The 22,424-nt window shown below is 52.5% G+C and overlaps 1 protein-coding gene across 12 annotated transcripts in view; it reads right to left on the reverse strand.

Annotated features, from left to right (window-relative positions):
• The window catches only part of WNK2 (WNK lysine deficient protein kinase 2), a 140,877-nt gene extending 120,140 nt beyond the window's left edge, over positions 1–20,737 (reverse strand). For 8 of the 12 annotated variants that reach the window (XM_037041356.1, XM_037041328.1, XM_037041370.1 and 5 more), the window contains exons 1-2: positions 20,591–20,736; positions 19,512–20,182 (exon numbers count right to left, since the gene is read on the reverse strand). In XM_037041356.1, the coding sequence (XP_036897251.1) occupies positions 19,512–20,180 (669 nt within the window). In that variant the 5' untranslated portion in view covers positions 20,181–20,182; positions 20,591–20,736. Of the gene's footprint in view, positions 1–19,511; positions 20,183–20,590 lie in introns of all 12 variants that reach the window. The other 4 variants (XM_037041319.1, XM_037041366.1, XM_037041347.1 and 1 more) reach the window with 1 other exon arrangement.
• Between the last annotated feature and the right edge of the window lie 1,687 nt (positions 20,738–22,424).

The following is a 22,424-nucleotide window of genomic DNA, read 5'->3' on the forward strand; positions in this document are numbered from 1 at the left end:
GAGTGACAGAGAGGGGCCAGCCCTGCTGGGACACTGCCTTGCTCACCTGCAAGCATGCTGTGACCACACCTGGCAGATAAGCTACACTAAACACAGCAATGAGATCAGTTCTAACACCTAAAGCCAACATCTGCTTATCTCACCTTCCAGCCTCTGGCTTTGCTGAAACCCAGCAGCCCCAGAAGAAAGGGCAGGAAACCCTGCAGGGATTATAGTTCCCTGCAGAGTATGAGGATGCTCCACAACCAAAGGGTGAGAACAATTAGTGAATGAAGGAGTGAATGAATGAACAAAGAGTGAGTGCATAAATAAATGAAGGAGCAAGTGGCTGAAAGAATGAAGAGTGAGATAAATAACTGAATGATAAGTGAAGGACTGAAGGCTGACCCAAACCTGCACAATGGCCAGGGACAAACCAACCATATCACGAGGCCCTACCTAAAAAAGCCTACTACAGCACACAGTACTGTATACCATGCCATGTGTCACATGCCACACATTACATTACATTGCCATGTGAAACCACATCACATCACACATCATGGCATGCATCATTTCACATATCACATCATACATAGCATGACCTTAACTATGGTTGTGCCTCTCCCTTTTTCTGTAAGATTGGGGTGATTTTTATTTTATTTTTGCCTATCCACATCTTCTAAACATTACATCCTAGAGGCACAGAAGTATGCAACACAACCAAAGACCTTCAAGTGGCAGAGTGAGGCACTCGTCTCATGTCCATGTGACAGGTAAGGATGCCCAGGCTAGCATGAAGCACCATCTGATGGGGAGGCACCTGTTGAGTGCTGTGTGGGCTAAAGAGAACCCCCACTACCCTGAAAGATGTCCTTCTGGAATCTGTCCCCCAGGGAGCTACTGGGGACCCAGTGGGCCCCATCAGCCCTCATCACACCCCTCATGCACCCATGTGTCCCCCTAAACCCATCACAGATAGGCAGGGCATGTCTGTCCTATCCCCTCACAGAAAACGGACACATGGTTTACTGGGCTCCCAGGTGTAGGGCCTGCCCCCCACTCAGCATCCCCAAAATGAGGGGATTCTCCTAGGCAAAGGCCCTGCTCCCCATCAGCATCCCTAAGGTGAGGGGTCCCTCCCAGTCTTAGGGACTGCCCCTGATTCAACACCCCTAACACATATGGACCCTTTCAGGTATAGGGTCTGGCCCTGATTTAGTATCCCTGAGATACAGGGGTCCTCCCAAGCAGAGGGCCTGCCTCCCACTCAGCTGCCCAGGGACATGGATCTGTGACCAGACCAGCAGATTCTCAGGAGCATGGCTGGCACAGGTGAAGCAGCACTGTAGGTGGCAAGCATGTCTCAGAGTGGAGTACACATATCACTCTAGGACCCCTGCACAGGAGGAAAGTACCCACCCTCCAGTTCACCCTCAGCAGAGCTCCTCAGAGACAGAATCACACAGATAGGGCACCATGCACAGTTACTGCACAACACAGGCTTTGTTCCTTCTGCCAGGAACAACTCTGTCCTGGGAGCTGCTCCTCCTGAGCCACACCCCATAAGCCCTGTAGACACCAGGCCTATGGGCAGCCACAGGCTTGGCAACTGCAGATGTGTGAATAGGCACACACAGGACACACAGAGGAGCATGTGTTGATAGCCTGGTGAGAGGAAGGGGCACCTCTGCTCTGTAAAAATGTATTCTCTCTACTGTTTTCAAAATATTTCTCAGGAGAGCCCTGGCCAGTGTGGCTCGGTTGGTGCAAGTGTTGTCTTATAGACTAAAAGATCATGGGTTCGATTCCCAGTCAGAGCACATATGCAGGTTGTAGGTTAGATCCTTGGTTGCAGTGCATACCCCACCTAGTTCAGGTGTGTACAAAAAGGCAGTCAATCAATGTTTCTCTCTGTTTCCCCACCCCTTCCCTCCCTCTAAAAGCAATGAAAAAACGTCCTCAGGTGAGGATAGAAAGTAAAATAAAAAAATAAAAATATTTCTCCAGAGAATACAAAGTAAAGGCAGGTTAACAAAGAACTCTATTCTCAGTCGCAACATGCCATCCAGCACCCTCAGGCTCCCACAGAGAGTCATCCGAAACCTTGCTGCCTGTATGAGTTTGGAATTGCTCACTGGGCAGTCACTTATAGTAGGAAGAAATGCTGACATCCCAAGACAGCCTGTTTGGTGGTGACAAAGGTTGTGCAGATCTCAGGGAGTTAGGGTAAGGGTGAGTCACCAGGCTGGGATTTAATGAAAGTCACCCTCAGCAAAGCAAAATGGCGAGAATCAGGCTGTGGTAAGAGCAGAGTGGGAGTATTTTCGGACCTTCTCTTTGTTTCCAGTGTCCCCAGTTCTCTGTAATCTGCTTACCATGAAACTAAAAGCAGAAAACGCCTGGCCACGTTCTTGGGCCCTGCTTTGGGCAGCAGCCATGTTACACAAGGCCCTCCTCCCCAGAGTGGGTGACAGTGGCGCCGATTTCCTCAAGTGCCCCCTTTGGTATCTATTGTATAAGTGACTTCCAGCTTTGCACTGAACACACTCACTGCACACAGAATTCCAATTCTGTAAAACCCACAAACCTCTGACCACATCCCCTCCTCTTTGCCCCTCAAGGGCTCCCGCTCCTTGAGGCGCAAAGGGGAGAGGTGGACTGATCCCTGGACTGCACTGAGTGGTGAAGACATCCCTCCTAGGTTGCCTAATCCCCAGGTGTGCATATGGGGGCTTATCCAGGTCCAAGGGTTTGACAGGAATATAAGCGTAGGAGCCTCCTGATGGTAACTGGGAGTACAGCATGGTTTATTAGTCATTATCTCTACTTCCCAGTCTGTTTGGAATGGCCATTTCTGACAAATCAGAAATGACAACACTGGGATGTTCTGGTCCTCAGTAAACTTCCAGTGCTGCTGGCCTTGCCCCTGATATGCACGCACCAGGATGCCCAGGCTGGGCACAGGCACTATGGGCAGCCCTATGGACATCTACATGCTGCCATCACTCTCCCCTAAGATGAAGAGACAAAGGGGCAGGGGCGGCTCTCGGTGGCCCCTAGGGACGGAACACTGAATTGCTTTAACAGAATTTCCCAAGAAAATTCAACAGAAGGCTGTAATGAGGCAGAGCTACACCAGGCTGAGCTTCCGCCCTGATGGCAACAGGTACATCATGGACCACCCTCAGCATCCAGTCCTTAAGGGCAGGCAGGGTACACATCAGCCCCAACACTGGCCTGTAGAACACCCTCTGCCAAGCAGCTGCCACCCTCCCTGGTCTCCCAATCTAAGGACACCTAAAAATTCACCCCTTCCCAGCCACAACACCAAAGTGTGCCGAATCAAACAAGGTCTCCCAGACATCCTGGTGGGACTTTCGACAGGGGGTGAAGCCGGCTCACAGTAGGTGCCAAACACTGGGATAACATGTGTTCACAGATACCAGGACAAGAATGAGCAAGAATGAGGAGGAAAGTAGCCCTGACAGCCAAAGAAATGGGGGGCCCACGTGGTAGAGGAAGAAGCCCAGACACGATGCCACTCAGGTGGCCTTGAGAAAGCAAGTTGCCGAGGAGGAAACACCAAGATGAGACTCCTGAGAGCACCCTGGCAGTGGCAGTGTCCTTACTTACATAACAGACCTAGGCATGGCTGCCTAACATATTCTGTGAAGCTCCACATGGGATCTGGGCTCACCTTGGTGCCAAAAGGCACCAGGCCTATAAGGTACAGATGAACTGTCACTCTGACCACAGCTGGGGCTCGGCAATGTTAGTCAGGCCACCCCGTGACTGGGATCACCTGCCCTGGAATCCTCCTGTCATCCAGAGTCACTGACCAAAAGCCCCAATATAATGCATGACACCCATTATCTGCTTCCCCACATGCTGCAAAGTAGTCAGTGTTTCTGTCCTGTCCACAGGACCCCACGAAGAAGGGCTATGTGTCTGCTGGACCCGTCAGGGAAGAGCCGCATCTCATGACCTCACAGACAAGGGTCATTACTCACATCTACTGGACCCCATGGGAAGGTCAGTTTTTTCAAGGCCCATGGGAAAGGATCCATGTCTACAGATCCCCTGGGGAGGTCCTTGGGCAAGGCATCCCCAAGCAAAGGCTCCCTTGCACGCTGCCCTCAGCTCCTTCTGTGTAGTGCTTACTCAAAGAGTAAAAGTCAACACCAAAGATAAAATAAAATAAAATCTATGCCTAAAATTCCACTCCATGGGATGAGGGAGCAGATGCCAGCCTCTACAGCAGCAATGGTTGCTATGGATATGAAGCTCCAGCCAGCAGAGGGGGTAGGGTTGGAGATGGGAGACAAGTCAGGGAGAGGGGACAGAAATGAGGGAGGAAAGACAGAGATGTATAGACCAGAGATGGCAGGACAGTGGCAGAGATAGGGGAAAAGCAAAAGAGACAGAGTGATGGGGGACAGAGATTGAGGCAGAGATTGGGGAGGAGGGGCAGATTTGAGGAGATGGTAACAAGAGATGGGGAGGATGGCTGAGATGTGGGCTGAAATGTGGGCAAATATGTATACAGATGGTAAGGCAGGAGATACAGATGAGGAGGAATACAGATGGGGGAGGGGACAAAGCAGTGATGGGGAACGGAGACAGAGATGGGAGTGAGACAGAGAGTGCTGGCCAGAGGCAAGAGACTGACTATTACTGGGAAAGAGAGAAGCACCCAGTCAGCCCTGGCCCTCATACCCTGGCTCTCTGGTAAAGCTGACCCCCAAATAAATACTTTGGGGAGAAGAAGGTGCTGAACAATAACATTTGTACCAAAAGGAAACAGAATCTCCCACAAACATGAACACATTTCTGATTTGAGCACCATGGGTTGAACATATTGCAACATTCCATGACTTCTCCTACCTAAAATTATCACTACCTGCAAGCTGGGTTTATGCTCAGCCTGTGGGGAGAAGCAGAGCAGCACTCCAGTCCTACCCACCCCTGGGACACCACCAAGAAGGACAACAGTGCCTGAGGGAAGAGCCATGAGGATGCAGGCCCCATCTTCTCACTCTGTGCCATGGAGACCCCAGTCCTGGCAGGTGAGGTCCACTCAGATCCCAGCCCCAGCACACATGGTGGGTGGAAAGGGCACATACACCCCCTCTACCCCCACCCGAGGACCAAGCCCCAGGCCCCAGGCAGGAGCTTTAAGGACAGAACCCTGAGTCCTCCTGCACCCCAGTCCCAGCCCAGCCGCCCCTGCCCAGAGGTTCTGCCCAGGGTGCTCAGGCTTCTTTGGAGCTCTCCTGAAGCTTCCCCACCACCTCAGAAGCCACCCCTCCTCAGGGGCCATGGGATATTCATCACATGCAGCCTTCAGAAGACACCCTTCCTTCTGCCATTCCTCATACAGGTAAGAGCCAGAAGCCAGGAGGCTGCCTGCATGGATGAGTGTCTGGAGAGGGACCATGACCATCCTCTGGGTTGCCACTCCTGGCACCTCCCACACAGCCATCAGGTCCCTGAACATTGTTTTCATATCATCCTCTAAGGGCCTTCAACAGCCCCTGTACCCACTGACCAGCCAAGGGGGTTAATACACTCTCAGTGTGGCCTCAGGTGAGCCCCTCCTCTCCAGCACTGACTCCAAATACCCCCCAGGCAGGTGTCCCTGAAACCTGACCTGGAGGGGTGCCAACCCAGGATGCCGCCAATGGCTCCTGCCCTGTTCAAAGCAAGCCTTGCCCATGAGTCCCCAACACTCCCCCCACAGGCAGCCACTCTCAGCCCTCGGCTGTGCTCTGGGAGACTGGGTAGCTTCCTGTCACTACTGCAATTAGCTCCCACCGCAGCCCAAACAGCAGAAGAAGGTGGTGTCTCATGAGCACAGCTGAATCCTCCTAGGGCTTTGTGGGGAACTAGCCCCATGTCCAGCTCATAGAGACCACCAAGCTCCTTGGCATATTCCATCATCACACCACCCCAAAGCCCTCCTTCCCCCTCTTATAAAGACCCAGATGGTACTCCAATGTAATCAGGATCACCTTCCACATCAAGGTCCTCAAGTCAACTGCATCTGCAAAGGCCCTCCAGCACATAGGCTGGCTCATTCCCAGGCTGGGACATACAGCTGCAGGCACCCCCATCACCCAGCCCCACACACTGTGACCACCCACCCCCCAACACTGTGACCACCCACCTGACCCTGGACCTGGACATGACAGCTGCCCCTGCTGGCTCCCTGCCAACCTTCCCTATGGCCAGAAATCACCAGGATTCATTCCATATGTCAAGGCAGCACCGCCATCTCTTTTATTTTGTTTTTTCCTTCTGTAAGTAAAGAAGGTAGGCCGCAAGCCAAATATCATCTGCACGCCCAGCTACTGCAGCCCTCTGCTGCTGTCCACCCAGGTCCCTTGTCCACTGGGCCATGAGTGCATCCCCTCCTGGCTGCCACACCTTCCCCTAGGCCACATCCTGACCACCAGTTGGTGTTCCAGCCCCAGCTTCACACACCAGCTGCCAAGTTCACAAAACACACTCTGGACTCCAGACGGCACCTCCACCAAGCCAATCCACCAGCATGTGCATCACTAATGGGACTGTGAGCTCCAAGGGAACTGGCAAATGCAGCTCCGGACACTGCAGGCTGACACCACCAAGTGTAGCCTTCGTGGACCTCAGGTCCCCACTGCCCAGGGCTGTAGCAGGACTCAATGAGAGAACACCAGCACATGCCAGCGAGGGCCTCAATGAGCTTTCAGGAAATTATGTGGCTGTCATCATGGCCATTAGTAATCATACTCAAAGTCAACCTCCTCTAACCTGTACTTACCTTGTCCCGCCCAGAGTATTTTCCTTTCCCCAAAGAGAAAACACAACAGAAACCTTCTGTTGAAAGGCCATCAGTCATAGAACATCTGCCCCAGTTCCTGCCCTGACCAAGAAGAAAGCCTTTGCTGAATGGCAGGGCTGTGGCCGCACAGCCAGGACCCCAGGCCTCAAAGGTCTCATCATTCCCATGGAAGCACCTACGGGGCAGGCAGGCCTATTCCCTAGCAAGCAAACCCAAGACAGAAAATGTGCCCACACAGGCCAGCAAGGCCTCATGGGACACACACAGATTTTACGTGTAGCAACCAGGGACCAGGGAAGCTGAGGGCAGGCACCAGGGAAGCTGGGGGCAGGCACCACTGCTGCCAAACACAGGCCACAGGAGCATGACTATGTAATGTTCCTGTGGCAGCTAATAAGCCCACCCGGGCCCAACGTCCAGCCTGGGCACTGAACCCATCTACTGTACTGTCAGGCGCCCTTGTCAAACCCTAGACCCGCCCAGGGACAAGAGTTTGTCCCAATCCAAGTCTGCAGGGTGAGACCCTCCTGTGACCTCTGGCCCAGCCCAGTAACAGGAGAAAGTTGGCAAGCTGATTCAGTTCTGCCCTGCCGGTTCTCAAAGGGCCCCACTCTGCTGGCAGACACAAAGGGCCTGCTTCAAAAATGCACACATAAACTGCTCCAGGAAGCAGCCAGCAGGCCCACAATGCTCCAGAGTCACCATCTCACTCCCTCTGGGAACAGAGCTAGCTTTTGTAGCTAGCTTTTGTACTTTATCATCACTGTCATCATACATTTGCAGAGGCTGACACACCACTTCAGGCCAATCAGATGTGAGTCCAACACCAGCCAAACACCATGCTGCCTGGGAACACAGAGGGGCAGGTGGGGAAGTGAGGGGCGATAGTGTGCCTCCTTGTCATCTGACGTTGAGCCCCATGCAGGCTGCCACCACACCAACTCACTAGAAGAGGGGAGCAGGAGGGGATAAATGTCTCTGGGAAGCCAAGAGCAGGGATCTTCCGCTGCAGAGGTTCAGGGAAAGACTAGTCCCAGACCCCCACGTCACCTCAGCCACCCCCCACCCCCCTCAACCAGGGACATTAGAGTGGAAACTGCCCAAGAATCAGACAGCAGGTGGGTGGACAACAGACTCTGGAGGCCTACATGGTAGACAAGGGACCAACTGCTAATTGGGGCAGCCAGGGCTGAGTCCCAAATAACACCCTGATGTGTATGCTCAGTAGGAAACACTGAGCCCTCACTGAGACCCACGTGCAAGAAACTCCAGGTGGTCCATAGGACATGGAGGAGCAGAGGTGTGTGAGGCCAGAGGTCGGGGGAAGCTCCACTTCCATGGCATGGGCTTGCAGCAACTGACCCACCAGCTAGGCTCCAGTAGTTTCGCCTCCAAAACAATAAGGCAACATGCCTCTATCCTTCAGTGTCCTGTTTTTATAAAATACCATCTATCCATTTCTTTTTAAAAACACTTTTACTATTTCTTTTCATCTGCTTTTGCTTCATTTTATTTCCAGCTAACTGCTTTTAATGAGGTTTGCCACTTTCTCTCCACTTATTCTATCCTGTTCTTCCAAAGTATGCCCAGATGCGTTTATTCACTTTCTGGCCTCCTTTTTAACTTCTTTTCACAAACAGCAAACAAGATCATCTGTGCAGACCTCACCTCATGCAGCACCCAAAATGCACACTGGCCCTGCCAGCACCAAGGAATGCCATCTAACAGACATTAATCCCACATTTGCAAAGGCTGCCAGCTGACAAAACGGGAGAAGCAGACAAGCCCCTTAAGGCTCCCACACCCAGGAGATGCTGTCAGTGGGGTCAGTGTGCCCACTGACATCTAGACACAGAGAATCTCACCCACAATCAACCAGAAAACTGTAGGAGCAGGGCCTGGGACACCCACAAGCTCATGCTGGCTGCCCCCCAGCCCCTCCCAGGGGGCTCTGCCCAATTCTGTGTGATTCCAGATCATTTGTGTCAGTACCCATGCACAAACAGAGAAACCATGAGGTTCTCTATCACCCTGTGATCAGCCCAGAGCCATCAGCTGCCCTGGCTACCCACCAAAGATACCATAAGCCAGCTACCCTCCCCACATGGCACAGCCCCTTTCCTGACCCAGGGGACAAACCCCTCCCAGCAAGAACAGTCTTTCCCCCAAGTGGGGCTCCAGGTTTGGGTCTGCTCAAGTGCCCACATGAGACCCACAGTTTGGCCCTCATGACCTTGTCCAGAGTCCTCAACTGAACCCCTCAAATGCCAACTCAGGCAGCTGTCATATGGGAAATCAACCCTACTCAGAAATGTCTGGAAGCCTGACAAAGTACAGCCAGCCACAGACAAGGGCAGCCTTTGTCCCCCATGGCTCCCAATGGTCCATGTGACAAGCCAAACCCCTACATCATGTCAGGAGTCAAACCGTTTCAAAGCAAATGCTAGGATAGCTCACAAGTAGGTCACAGGTATAGTGTGCAGTCAGGCAGGGCCAGGCTGGGCCAGGCTGGATGTTGCATGTGCTCAGGGCCCAAGAACATGTAGCCATCTAGACCACTGCACAGGGTCCCCTAGAATTGGACCGCTCTGCCTGTGGCTATGGCTGCCCCACCCCAGACCCCCAGGTGCCTGCTCCCTGATGCCCTGGGGAGAATAAAGGAAAGGGGCCCTCTTCTGAGGGTCTTTCAACAGCAGCAGGGGAACTCTGTGCTGATAACCAATGATCCTGTAGTCCCATCAGGTCAGTCACTAACATTGTGTAAAAAGGCTTCAGGATGACTTTTCCCCAAAATCCAAGTACACAGGAACCACAACATATGCAGGAAGACATCCCATCATTGCACCCCTGCTCCCCGTCCTCTCTCCTCTACCCTTTAAGCTTGCAATTATTCTTCCAAAAAAGATGAATTCGTTCTCCTGCTTGAACCCCTTAATTAAATAAATTCCTGGAACCTGCCTGGGCAGGTGACAATGGTTTACTGCTGGCCAACTCGGCAAGAAGCCTTCCTAGCCTGAAGAAACAGCAGGTCAACAATCCTTCCTCAGGGAGGCCATGGAGCCCTGGAAGCAGCCAGACTGAGAAGACACACCCCACGCCTCTGGTCCACATGTGAGGTCCCAGACCAGAGGCAAGAGGGACATGCTGGAGCCTGGGTGAGCTGCAGGGGCAGGACTACTGCTGAGCCTATCCTGAATTCATACCCCAGGGGACAGAAGAGGCTGGTGGGCCCCTCATCCCAAAGTGGGCTCACAACAAAGCTGGGGCAGGTGGGGCCACAGTATACTTTGTAAGAATACCCAAGAACATAAAAGACAGGTAAGAAGGGCTGGTGCCAAAGTGAAAACTGTTGTCTCAGAAAGGAAATTTGGGGCCATTTTCTTTTTCAGAGTTCAGCATCTGTCATATCCATCATGTACCTAGAAATTTATGTAGGTGGAAACACCCCCCATGAAGTGGCCTCCCCATCTATCACCCACCACCTCCTCCATCCTCACTGACCCAGCTCACTGGAAGGGATCCAGTGCTGGCACGTGGGGACTAGCCCTATCCTTCCCACCACCTCCATTTCTAGGATGCATAGTGGTACCCAGTGGACACCAACCTCTTAAAGGGAGCAAGGCCTGAGGGTGGACCCCTGGAGGTCAGGGACCTCCTAACAGCAAGCCCCTCTGCAGGACCGCCTTCTCCTATAGATATCCATGCAGCCAGGCACCAGGGGTTCAAGAGTACAGCAACAGTGTTTCAACTTAAAAGTAGGCAGGACTATTCTGTGCAAGTGCTCTGGCTCAGGAAAGCAGGAGATTGAGCAGCCTTTGAGTCCCAGGAGGACCACATCTGCAGTCTAGTTTCCTAGCAGCATGCTCAAGTAGCCCAGATCAGGTCCCGGCTCCGCCACTGACTGCCCAATGGGCGGGGGGTTGGGGGGATGTGGGACCAACAGGATCAAATTTGTGTTTTCAAAAAGTCCAGATGATTACATCAGGATCATTCCCAGATGCTGAGGCCCATGTCAAAGGTTGTGGGGGCTGCACCCTTGTCATCAGCTATGATGGACTCGCCTTGGCCAAGAGACACCAGTCAGCAGTGCCTGCAGGGGGCTGGTCTGCCTAATATCTGCAACTCTAACTGGTACCACCCACAGCACCTTGCAGAATGTGGCCTGAGTGCACTCAGGCAGGTTAGTGCCAGACAGTCCAGAACGTGGTCTCTGTAAAATGAAAAAAAGGCAAGACCACAGAAAGTTTCCAAAATAATGATTTTAAAAAGGTAGGGACTGTCTTGTATTAAAATTGACAAGACAACCAGATGCAATGCACCACTCTTAACTTGGTCCTGGATCCAGGTGAGAAACTGTGCTGAGCATCGCTGGGGGCACAGTCCACATCGGATTTGTGGCTGACAGTTGGCTTTAATTGTGACACAGCTGTGGTTTTGTGAGAAAATGTCCTCCTAGGAGGTGCTACTGGAGTGTTCAGGGTGAGGTGTAAATGGGCCAGAATAAAGCATATGCAGAGAAAAAGATAAAGCAAATATGGCAAAATGTTAAAAACTGGTAGTGCCAACTTTCCTAAGTTTTTCAAAATAAAAAATTCATTGAGAAATGAAATTGCTGGCAGAAGAGAAAGCTCCAATGAGGAAAGAGGGAAGGGTGGGGAGACCAGGTCACGAGATGGGATGGGGATCCCCTCCACAGCCTAGAAATGGGAAGAACAGGACAAGGGCAGCAGTGGCCCCTGGAGGCACCAGAAGCCTAGGCAGAGAACAGCCTCATGGAACCATGGCACCAGGAATATCCTGGAGGGATGAAGAAACCAGGACAGCTATCACCCCTCCCTACCCACAAAACACGCTAGGCCTAGCTCCAGGGAACAGACCATAACCTACCTGTGCCATCAAGTCTTTCCCAGAGCCCCTTGAAATCCAATTCTAACCAGAGAGACTGAAGAGGATTAACAGTAAACATTTTCCTTTACAGATGAAAATGCAGACACCTAAACCTAACCTCTACCTAAGCACCCACTTACTTCCCACTTTCAAATGTGGTTGTGATTCCTGGAGCTTTGACAGCCTGTCTGCTGCTGTGAGGCAGTAAGACTGGGGACAAATCAAACATGGCTGAGAAGTAGAGAGATATCTGTCCCTGCCACCACTGCAGCTCTCAACTGAACATCTCAAAGTTTCAGATTCTGGGGATGACCAAAGTTCTGCAACACTTACTTACATTTGGCTTGCAGCTGAGAGTTTCCCAGCACTCTGGCTCCTGAGCAAGCACACATAGAGCCAGAAAAGCCAGGGCCTTGGGGAAGAGTGGACATTGGAGGGAGGGATCTTTCCAGGACAGCTTCCCACCTGAGCAAAGTATGGAGTCTCGAGGACAGGGCCAGCTTTCAGTGTTGAGTTCTCCAGCACTGCCAACTCCAACACTCTTTGCAAAAGAGCCAAGACACGCCCTGAGAACATCTGTACCACTACCAACAGTCGGCCCAATACATCACTCCCCAGATCCCATCCTGGTCCCACGAGACACTGGGAAAATGAAAGAAAAAGTGGAGAGGGTGCCTCCCACACCCATCCCTTCAACAGCTTCACAACACAGCAGGCGCTTTATAGGCTCTGGGAAGTCCCACAACAGCCATGCCTGTCTGACCCAGCACTGCCCAAGTTTTTCTGCAGCAATTCTTTGAACACACCTCTCTCATTCATGTGGTACATTTGTTATAACTGATGTACCAATATTGATACATTATTATTAAATTAAATCTATAGCTTACATTATGGTTCACTCTTAGTATTGTATTATCTATGGGTTTTGACTACATAAGGACATGTATCCACCATTATTTTTTAATGCAGAGTATTTCCAGCACCACTCCCCCCCCCCCCAGGTTCTAATAACCACTGATCTTTTACTGTCTCCATAGTTTTACCTTTTCCAAAATGTCACAGTATGTAGCCTTTTCGGATTGGCTTCTTTTGCTTAGCAATAGGCATTTAAAATTTATCCATGTCTTTTTGTGGTTTGACAGCTTTTTTTAAATTACAGAAAAGTATTTCATTGTCTAAATGTACTACAGTCTGTTTATCCCGTCACTTACTGAAGGACATCTTGCTCGCTTCCAAGTTTTGGCAATTGTGAATAAAGCTGCTACAAGCATCCGTGTGTAGGTTTTCGTGTGGACATAAATTTCCACGTCTTTTGGGTAAATGACAAGGAACATGACTTCTGGGTCACCTGGTGTTTATTTGTCTTATTATATAAAAAGAAACTTCCAAGTTGCCTTCCAAAGTGACTGCACCATGATGTATTCCCATTAGCAATAAGAGTTCCTGTGGCTCCATATCCTCCTCAGCACTGGGTGCTGTCTGTTTTGGATATTCACCACTCTAACAGGCATGCTGTGGTGTGTCATTGTTTTTTTTAATCTACATTTCTCTGATGACATACAATGTGGAGCATCCTTTCAAATGTTTATTTGTCGTCTAAATATCTTAGCAAGGTGTCTGTTAAGGTCTTTGGCCCATTTCTTAATCAAACTGTTTTCTTATTGTTGAGTTTTTTTAACAATTCTTTGTACATTCTGGGAAACAGTCTATTATGAAGCATGTGTCTGGCAAAGATTTTCTTCCAGTCTGTTTTTTGTCTTTGCATTCTCTATTAGTGCCTTACTGAGCAGAAGTTTTTCATTTTAATGAAGTTCGACTTAACAGTTCTTTTATTTGGTGTTGTATCTAAAAAGTTATCTCCATAACCAAAGTCATCTAGGTTTTCTCCTATGTTATTATCTAAGAGTTTTACAGTTTTGCATTTAACAGTTAAGTATGTGATCCATTATGAGTTAACTTTTGTGAAGCAAGTAAGTTCTGCATCTACATTCACTGTCTGCCATGTGTATGTTCAGCTGTTCCAGAATCATTTGTTAAAATTACCATCTCTCTCCACTGCACTGCCTTTGTTCCTTTGTCAAAGGACTGTTGACTATATTATGTGGGTCTGTTTCTGGGCTGTCTAGTATGTTCCAGTGATCTATTTATCTATTCTCTCACCAATGCATACTGACTCTTTCCCCCAAAACTTAATATATTATTAAAAAGCTGACAAAAATTAGATGTAGTAATCAAGTCTTCAAGGTGATCTCAGAATTCAACCCTCCCAGGAAAAGTGCCAGATTTGAAAACTCTTTGCCTCATCTGCAGCTAGAAGGACGGGGCCAGGTGCTCAGCCTGCCTGCATAGAGGTCCCACACCACCCAGGGTACTGTCTGCAGGTAGGCCTCCCCACTTTTCTAAGTTCACTTGCTCTCTACTTCAATCTGTACCTCTTAAAACTGTTTACTTTAGGTAGAGCAAGCACAGCACGAGAAAAGGATCACTGTCAGTGCCTTCTCTGTGGTGAGTGCTGAACACACTTCTCAACAGCCTCAATTGCCCCCTGAAGGCTGGCTAACACTTCTCAATGCACAGAAGGGGAAATTGAGGCTCACAAAAGCAAGTACCTTCGAAGGGCCTCCCTGCTGGGAAGCTATGGGGCTGGGGTCTTAATGTAGCAGGCCTCCTGCTTCTGGGATGTTTGTGTGTCTGGCTGCACGGCTCCTGTATACCTCTTACAACTACTGCAGGCAGATGCCAGCACCTACCTCACCTCTCAGCCAGGGTGGACCATAAAGGAGACCCAGGCAGGTGACCCAAACCTTTGCTGGACCAGATCAAATTTTCTTCCACCAAAGCAGTGGCCTGGAACTCTGTGTTATCACCGTGGGCATTATTCAGTTCTGGCCTGAAGCTGGTCTAAGCCACAGGCCCCAAGAGATGCCCACAGTCACACAGAGGGCCACAAGTGTGAGTTGTCATGCAAGGTAAATGGTAAGCCCACCAGCACATGACTGTAGGGCAGACTTCCCCCACATGCTTACCCCTGCCCTCTCCTGCAGGCTTCTCACAAATGCCCCTTCAGGAGGTGGTCATGCTCATTGGATGGAACCAAAGCACACACCCAGCAAATGCTGGCTGAGTCAACGAACCATACTACCCTACACTCTTGAGCTCTGGGCATTGGACCTGGCATCCAGAACCTTCTGTACCACGTACTCCCTCTTTCTCTTAGCAATTCTTTTTCTCACCACCATCATGTTTGGGCCCAAAACCTACCAGCAAAGCTCATCCACCTCAGAGTAAGCCCCCACCCACTGCCTAGAAATGGCACAGGGGTAGGGAGATGCCCACTAGCTCTTTTAGGGAGTAAGACTGTCTGGGCCCAAGTCACTTCGTGATCTGGCCCTGATTCAGGCAGAGCTGATGCCCCATACATTAGGGCCTCCAAGGGTGCTCACAGAGGCACATTCTCAGCCTCATGAGTATCTGCTTCCAACAGGGAAGGAGCCAAGAATGCCTGATGTGCTCATGATGGAAACCCACAGCTCAGGCTGCCTGTCACTGACCACATCCATCTCACCAACACCACTTAGGCAGGGGTGGGGCCTTTGGGTGCTGGGCACCCACATCTCTGTACTAACAGAAGGAGCAGGAAAGCCACCTTTAGGCTACCTATAGCCTCTAGGTAGCTCATGCCAGCCTTTCTCACCAACTAAACCAGAATCATGATCGGTGTAATACATGATTGTCACTTGGGAAAACAAGCTCAGTATTGGCATCCAACTAATTTCAAAATACAGATCTCCCAACAAAACTAAACTCTTCAGAGTAATATAAATAACAAAGCCGGGTAACTGCCTACCAAATTGACTTGAGCCCTTTCTAAGTGTCCTGCTATAATACGCAAGTACTGACCCCTAGGCACATCAGCTGCATGGGGCTCCTCTGAAAGCAGATGAGGCCACTGGGGGCACCTCTCAACCCTGGGCAGAGGGTGCTTGGTACCACAAGGTGTGTACCTGGCCTGTCTATGAAAGGCACATGTGTGAGCTCACTGCCAGCACAGGTCAGGTACCCATGGCCACAGGACAGACAACTGGGCCACACCAACAAAAGGCAGACCTGGTCACCCTCTGAGGATAGCAAGTGGATCAGTGCAGTCAGCATGGGCACATTCGGCAAGCCCCCAGGTGTGTCATCCACATCCGAGGACAGAGAGTGAATGGGACACAGATATCTGGCTGAGGCAGGCAGGTGGGGAACAGTGTCTCTGTGGCCGCACCAAAGGAACACCAGCAGGTCACACATTATCAGTTCTTGTGGTCCCCATATCCATAAGCCGCTCCCCTGCCTGGAGCCCAGGCCACCACCACCCCTCAGGAAGCCTAGCTGCCCTCAGGCGGCACAGAACAGTAGGATAGCTTCATAACAACACTTGGGAGATCCAGGGCCTGAGTAGTGGGGCCCAGTCCCCAGGGTACACTGAAAGGGCCCAACAGTGCTTGGGTGTAGGGTCAAGGACTCACAGCCCCTTGAGGTAGAAGGACTCCACATGTTGGACATCACCATGGGAAGCAAAGACTCCAGGTGGGACCCCCCCAGGAAGTGCCCAGCTCTGCAACAGCAGCTTAGAGCAGCCTCCCATGAGGAGGAGGCAGCACAGAGGGCAAAGGCCCTGAAGGCAGGGGCCAGTAACAAGAGGGGCGACATTGGCAGGTGCACTGAAAATACGGTTCTGTCCAAGGTGGTCCAGGCCACCTCCAACTATGCTTCCAGAAGCTGGTTGGACCTAGGCTGGCTTTGTTTTCTCTATTCAGGTCTCATGCCAGTGTAGAAGTGAGAGAGTGACCCGAGCTGCCTGGAACAGTGTCAGTGGTACAGACTTATTCCTTCCAGGCAGCCCAGAACAAGAACAAGCCCTATGGACCTAAGCACTGTTTGATACGATGGGGTCTGTGCAGGAACACAGCTGGCCAAAGAAGGACCTAGGTATGTAGGAAACATGAGACAGAGCGAGGGCGGTGATTCTGGGTGCATCTGTACTTCCTCCATTGCTAGTGTGACATGGTCTGATGCCAAGAATGAAAGTTCATTAGGAAGAAAAGAGACAGGGAGGTAATGCTTTAAAGTAGCTCCCCCCAAATCAGTGTCACCTCTGGACAGTTGGAAAATCCAGGAGGTGACATACCTCACTGCCCTTCACTATGAGGTAAAAATATACTGCTTTCTCTGCAACAGTAACACAGAAGGAAATTGGGAGTCATGGGGCCTGATGGCCTCCAAGCTAGACTTACTAGATCCGGGAATGCGTTCTGACTTTCCCTTGACAGGATACCCCAGAAAAAGTGAGCAGGTGATACTGTGTCAGTTATGGGGAAGCCAGCAAGTACAAACACCTCCCTGCATCCAGAGGGTAAGAGAATTAAACAGACTTTGGAAGGTGAGTTCTCAGGGCATTCCAAACCTGCTAGCCAAGGTACTTCTGGGGATAGAGAAGAGAGTTCACGGGAGGGAGGAATCCTTTCATATAAAGCTCCCTGGCTCAGGGCAACACTCCAAGAGACCTGCCCTCCACTGGAAGGGAGCCTTAACACCTGGGAATTCTGGAGGGGGGGGGGGCAAGGTGGAAGAACATCTCCACACTGTAAACCCCTCCCCAGACACAAGGCCAGCAGGCCATTTATCATACTCTCCCAATGCACAGTGGCTGAGAGGCCTAACTTGGCACCCTACCGTCCACATTCATCTCCAGTCCTACATGGACTGCTATACCAGGCTAGGGCCTCCTCCTATGATGCTACAATTTCCCTCTGCCATGTAGGTCCTCACTGGTGGCCTTGGGTGGGGGGTCCTCAACAATAAACTAGGGGAAACAGCAGCCTCCTGGTCAGTGAGAAGGAAGCTAAACTCACAGCAGGTTCTTGGCTGTCCTAAGCTGGTCCCTCTCAGCCCTGCCAAGCAGAAGGCAGGCAGCTGACCCCAATGCTGCACACTGGCCAAAGGCAAACATTACACACTAATCTCTTGTTGGGGCAGATACAGGGATGGTTTCCCTACTGGCTTAGGGCTTCCAGTATCTCCTGGTCAAGGAATGTCACCAAATTGGAAGCCATCTCCAGTCTTTCCACCACCACCCAAAGTCCAGGATAAACAACTCCTGGACAGCAGCAGGCTCTATCCCTGTAGGTTCTGCTCAGGAACTGGCAGGCAAAATCACTTGCCTTCCCTTAAAGGAAATGGGAGGTCACAACCCCCTCCTCCAAAGGTCACAGCACCTGCAATGCCTCAACCAGATCACCAGGGTTCTGCTGCTGAATTCCAACTCAGAATCGTGCCTGCTGCATCTACCCCATTCTTGTCCTCCCCAGCACAGGCATTTCACGAGGGAGCACTGGTGGGTACTCAGGCTGCCATGCTGGCTCACTCGGCAAGAGCAAGAAGGTGGGAAGGCATGGTGACTCTCAAGAAGTAAAAATCCTCTCCCCCCCCACCCCCGATCTTCCCTCTCTGGATCTTCCCTCTACTCTACATTTTTATGCAGCAGTGATGCCCACTCACTCCCAAGCCATCACCAGCACACCCCAGGAACCTCAGGGCACCTCTCAGCAAGGCTATGAAAAAGAGGAGCTGTCAGCTGCTCATGAAGGATTCCCTGGGACACCTACATTTCCATGGCAGAAAAGGAGGTTCAAAGAGGGGTGACCTCTGGAGTTCTTTGTCTCAGGAGAAAGGCTAATGGGTTAGCACCAACAAATTAGCCTAGTTCACTCTCTCTCTCTCTCTCTCTCTCTCTCTCCCCCACCTCTCATTCTCACATACACACACACACACACACACACACATACACATGCACACCGCCAGCCAGAACCTGGAGGACAGAGCAACCAAATCCTTTTAAGCCAAAAAGGCAGGCGGCCTGCAGTGTGGCCAGTGGCCCTGCATCAAGCCTGGAAGGCCTGGTTAACTTTACAGGGTGCTGGTGTAGGCTTACACCCCTGAGGCCAGCCCCATGCTGGACAGCTGCCTCCCCCCAAAAGACAGAGGGCCAGTAAACACCCACTGTTACAGGAATGGATGGCCCAGGGCTGCTCCGGTTACGGCTTATATAATCTTCCAGGGCTAGGGCTGACACAGCCAACATGAGGGCAAGGCTATGAAAAATGCATGGAGCATTTGACTTTAAAAAACCCCACCCACTTGCATTTTGCATGACTTGGTTTTAAAACCTCATGCACTCACTTTGTGAACAAATGGGCTTTGGGAGCTCCAAGAAGCTACTCACAGCACTTCCAGGCATTGCCCTACAGGCCCAGAGCCCACCAGGCCTGAACTTAAACAGACTGTGGGTCAGAAGAAGCTCCTTAGAAACCCCAGGCCAGGGGCACCTACACCTTGCCATACTTGGGAAGGTACACAATTAAGAGCAGTTCAGAGTTCTCAAGCCCAGGATCCAGGGTCCTGCAGCCCTCACATTGCTTCTGCAAAGACACCAGGATCCATACAACCTGGGTCCTTACAGCACTGGAATTAGGAGTCAAGAAGGAACAACACTGATAAACACACCCTCTAAGCGCCCACTCTCTGCCCACTCTCCAGTGTGGGCCACATTATGACACACTTGGATGCCACACACCAGGAGATTCCTCCTCCATCACCCAATCTGCATCACACAGAGCCACTCTTCATCCGCCCCCACACTTCCAGTTACTCACACGTCGGATGACACACTGCTGCCCAAGAACTACCTACGACCAGGTAGGACACCACAGAAACAAGGACATTTTGCAAGGACACACTCACCGCGCCTCCCTCCCCCTGCAGGAGTACGCCTCACCTGCAGCTCGCACCAGGCCACCTCCACCCAGGTCTCCGTGTCCAGACCCTTGTACACGGTCTTGAAGGAGCCACGGCCTAGCTCGATATCAAACTTAAGGAAGCGGCCGTCCAGGGAGGTGGCCACGGCCTTGAGGTCATCCTCATCGTCCTCCTCCTCCTCGGGCTCATCCCTGCGTGCGCGCCCCGGCTCCGGCCTTTCCTCGGGCGTCCCTGCGTCCTCCTTCCTCGGTGACGCCGCCTCTTCACCCCGCCCGCCGTCTGGGGCGGGCGCCCACACCGGGTCGAAGCCCGGCTCCTGCGCACCCGCAGTCTCTGAGCCAGGGTCGCTGGAAGCATCCGGCGACGCAGCCGACGCGGTGGGCGCTGGGGCGGCGGGGCGGTTGCGCGCGCGCTCGGCGATAAGGCGGCGAGTCTTGCAGAGAAGCAGTACCCGGCGCTGCAGGGGCTGCGGGGGCTGCGCGCTGGGTGCCTCGGCAGATTCCAAACCCGGGGGTTCCTCCTGGTCCGACTCCACCACGCTGCGCCTCAGGAAGCGCTGTGGCCCGGGTCGGGCCACACGCGCCCGCGGCACCGCCGCCGGCTCCACCTTGCCCGCCGGCCCCGGGCCCAGCTGGTCCTCCATCAGTGCTCTTCCCCGGGAGTCTAGGCGGCCGCCATCGCCGTCCATCTCTGCGGGCAAGGACACAGAGGCGGCGTGAGAGCGGCCCCGCCGCACCTGTCCCAGCAGTAGGATGAAACAGCGCTGCCGCAGCGCCCGCGCCCTACCCTCCCGTCCCGCCCCTGCCACGGAGGGTCCTTCTGGGCTTTCCCTGGGAAAGGAGCTGCTTACAAGACCCGGAGAGCATCAGCAGGAGGAGGCCGAGCCCTACTCAGCCCAGCCCTGCTCAGCTGGGCAGTTTCTAGGCGGCCGGGGCAGGCTGAAAAGGAGACTAAGGAGGTTGTGGAAGAGGGAGGAACAGACCAGGCGGCTGCTCCACAAAGGACGCGGCTCGGGGCGCAGCAGGGGTTGCGTGAGGAGGGGGCTGCGGCGCCGCGCACACAAAGAAGGCGGGGGGGGGGGCGGTGCACAGCACTCACATGAGCGGGCGCCGTCCATGCCCGAGGCCTGGCAGCCGGGACTAGCAAGGGCGCGCTTCGGGTCGGGAAAACGTTCTCCGGGTAGGATCCCGATGTGCTCCCTCAGCCGCCCGCTGCGGGGCTGCGTCTCAGCGTGCTGCTCCGGCGCTGCCGCGTTTCGCTGGGGCTCCGACTGGGCACGCTAGGAGGGCGGGGCCTGTGCTGCTAGGCCCCAAGCTGGCGCGGCGGGGCGGGGCCTGGCACGCCCACCTGGCCTCAGGCGCTCTCGGGGCCACCTGCGGACCGGCTTGTAAGGCCTGCTCCAGATCTCTGCCGGGTCCGCAGCAGCAGAAGCCCTAAGTGTTCCCTCAGCACTCACTCCGTGCTGCACTCCTGGACCCCGAGGCGCTTTGGACTGCCTCGCAGGTCTACTGAGGGCCCCACGTGTACTGGAGAAGAGGCACAGGCTCTCTGCCTCCCCTAGCACAGCAGGTGTGCTAGACCTTTGAGCCCTGTGCCAGGGCAGAGTGGGCAGGCTAGAGGGCGAAGGACCAGGGCCAGTGGTTCCCCGCCCTCAGGAAGACTTCAGGAAGAAGCCTAAACCCCACCCCCACCTCAACAGGGGCTAAGCCTCTTTGAACCGTGGTGTGCCCTTCTCTCACTTCACCAGAATCCATAAGGATCTCACCACCTTAACAGGAGGGCAAGCGCTGTAATCATTATTTTCATTTTCAGTTAAGCAAATGGAGACTCCAAAGGCAAAAATTATTTGCTCTAAATCCCAGATCTCTTAAGACAGGCTGAACCAGCATGTAGGTGGATAGGAGCCGGAGAACCTTGCAGAGGGCCCTTGTCCACAGTGTTCTTCCTCATCCACCTCTGTTAAATGGTATTGCCCCCTTTTACTGGATCTCCCCCACTCCCTGCCTCCTCTGAACTCCCCACAGGCATGCTTTTCTCTTGAGCATCTTGATCCTTATTGTGGGAAAATGGCATATGGTAAAGACTACATTACTAGTTTCCTAGCCCTGCTCCATCAAGGCAGGGACTCTGTCCTCCCTAAGCCTGTGATGATATGTAGTCATTGGCCCATTTCCATAGCAGGACACAGCCTGGTCCAAGGGAGACAACAGGCTGTTCTCATGTTGGTCCCACCCCTTGGCATGGCATTCTTATCAAGTACACAGAAACTTTCAGACACGTGGTGTGCCTGTGGGCTGCTGGACCTGGAGCCCTTGGCACAAAGGAACTCAAGTGATATCATACCTTCACAATCAGAGTGGTGTGGGGGGTGTCAAGCTGACTTAAAAGAGCAGCAGGACTTTCCAAGATCCTGCAGGGTACTGAAGGGTGCTGGTGGGTGCTGAAGCCAGCAGACTGACTTGTGAGGGCTGGCATCTCTGTTCAGTGACCCGTGGTAAAGCTGGGAGAATTTATACCATGGAAATGGGGAGATGCCACAGATGAGGACTCCCCTCCTTCCATGGTCAGAGAACCATGGTTTCATAAAGTGCTGGCACTGGACTGGGCATTTGGCACACACCTGTGAAATGCAGTCTGCAGTCTGCATGTCCATTTCTGGGATAGACATCAAACTCAGAGTCCACGTGAGGAAAGGACAGCAGCAGACAAGAGCTCTGCCAGCCTGAAGACCCCTCAATGTGGGGATCTGAGTGAGTCCTCCCCCCAGAGTGGGCCTTCCAGGCAGAGGTGGGTGGGTGAAGACCTTACTGTCTTTCCTGTTGAGACTAGAGACCCAACCTCACACTGCCATTTGCATGGCCTTGGGCCCATCCCACCCTTGGCAAGCTTCAGTATCCCCTCTGAAGAATGGGCCTGACCATCTTGGTTTGTC

The sequence above is a fragment of the Sturnira hondurensis genome, unplaced genomic scaffold (assembly GCF_014824575.4).
Source record: "Sturnira hondurensis isolate 20B ecotype Veracruz unplaced genomic scaffold, ASM1482457v3 Scaffold0000460, whole genome shotgun sequence".
NCBI classification, from domain to species: domain Eukaryota; kingdom Metazoa; phylum Chordata; class Mammalia; order Chiroptera; family Phyllostomidae; genus Sturnira; species Sturnira hondurensis.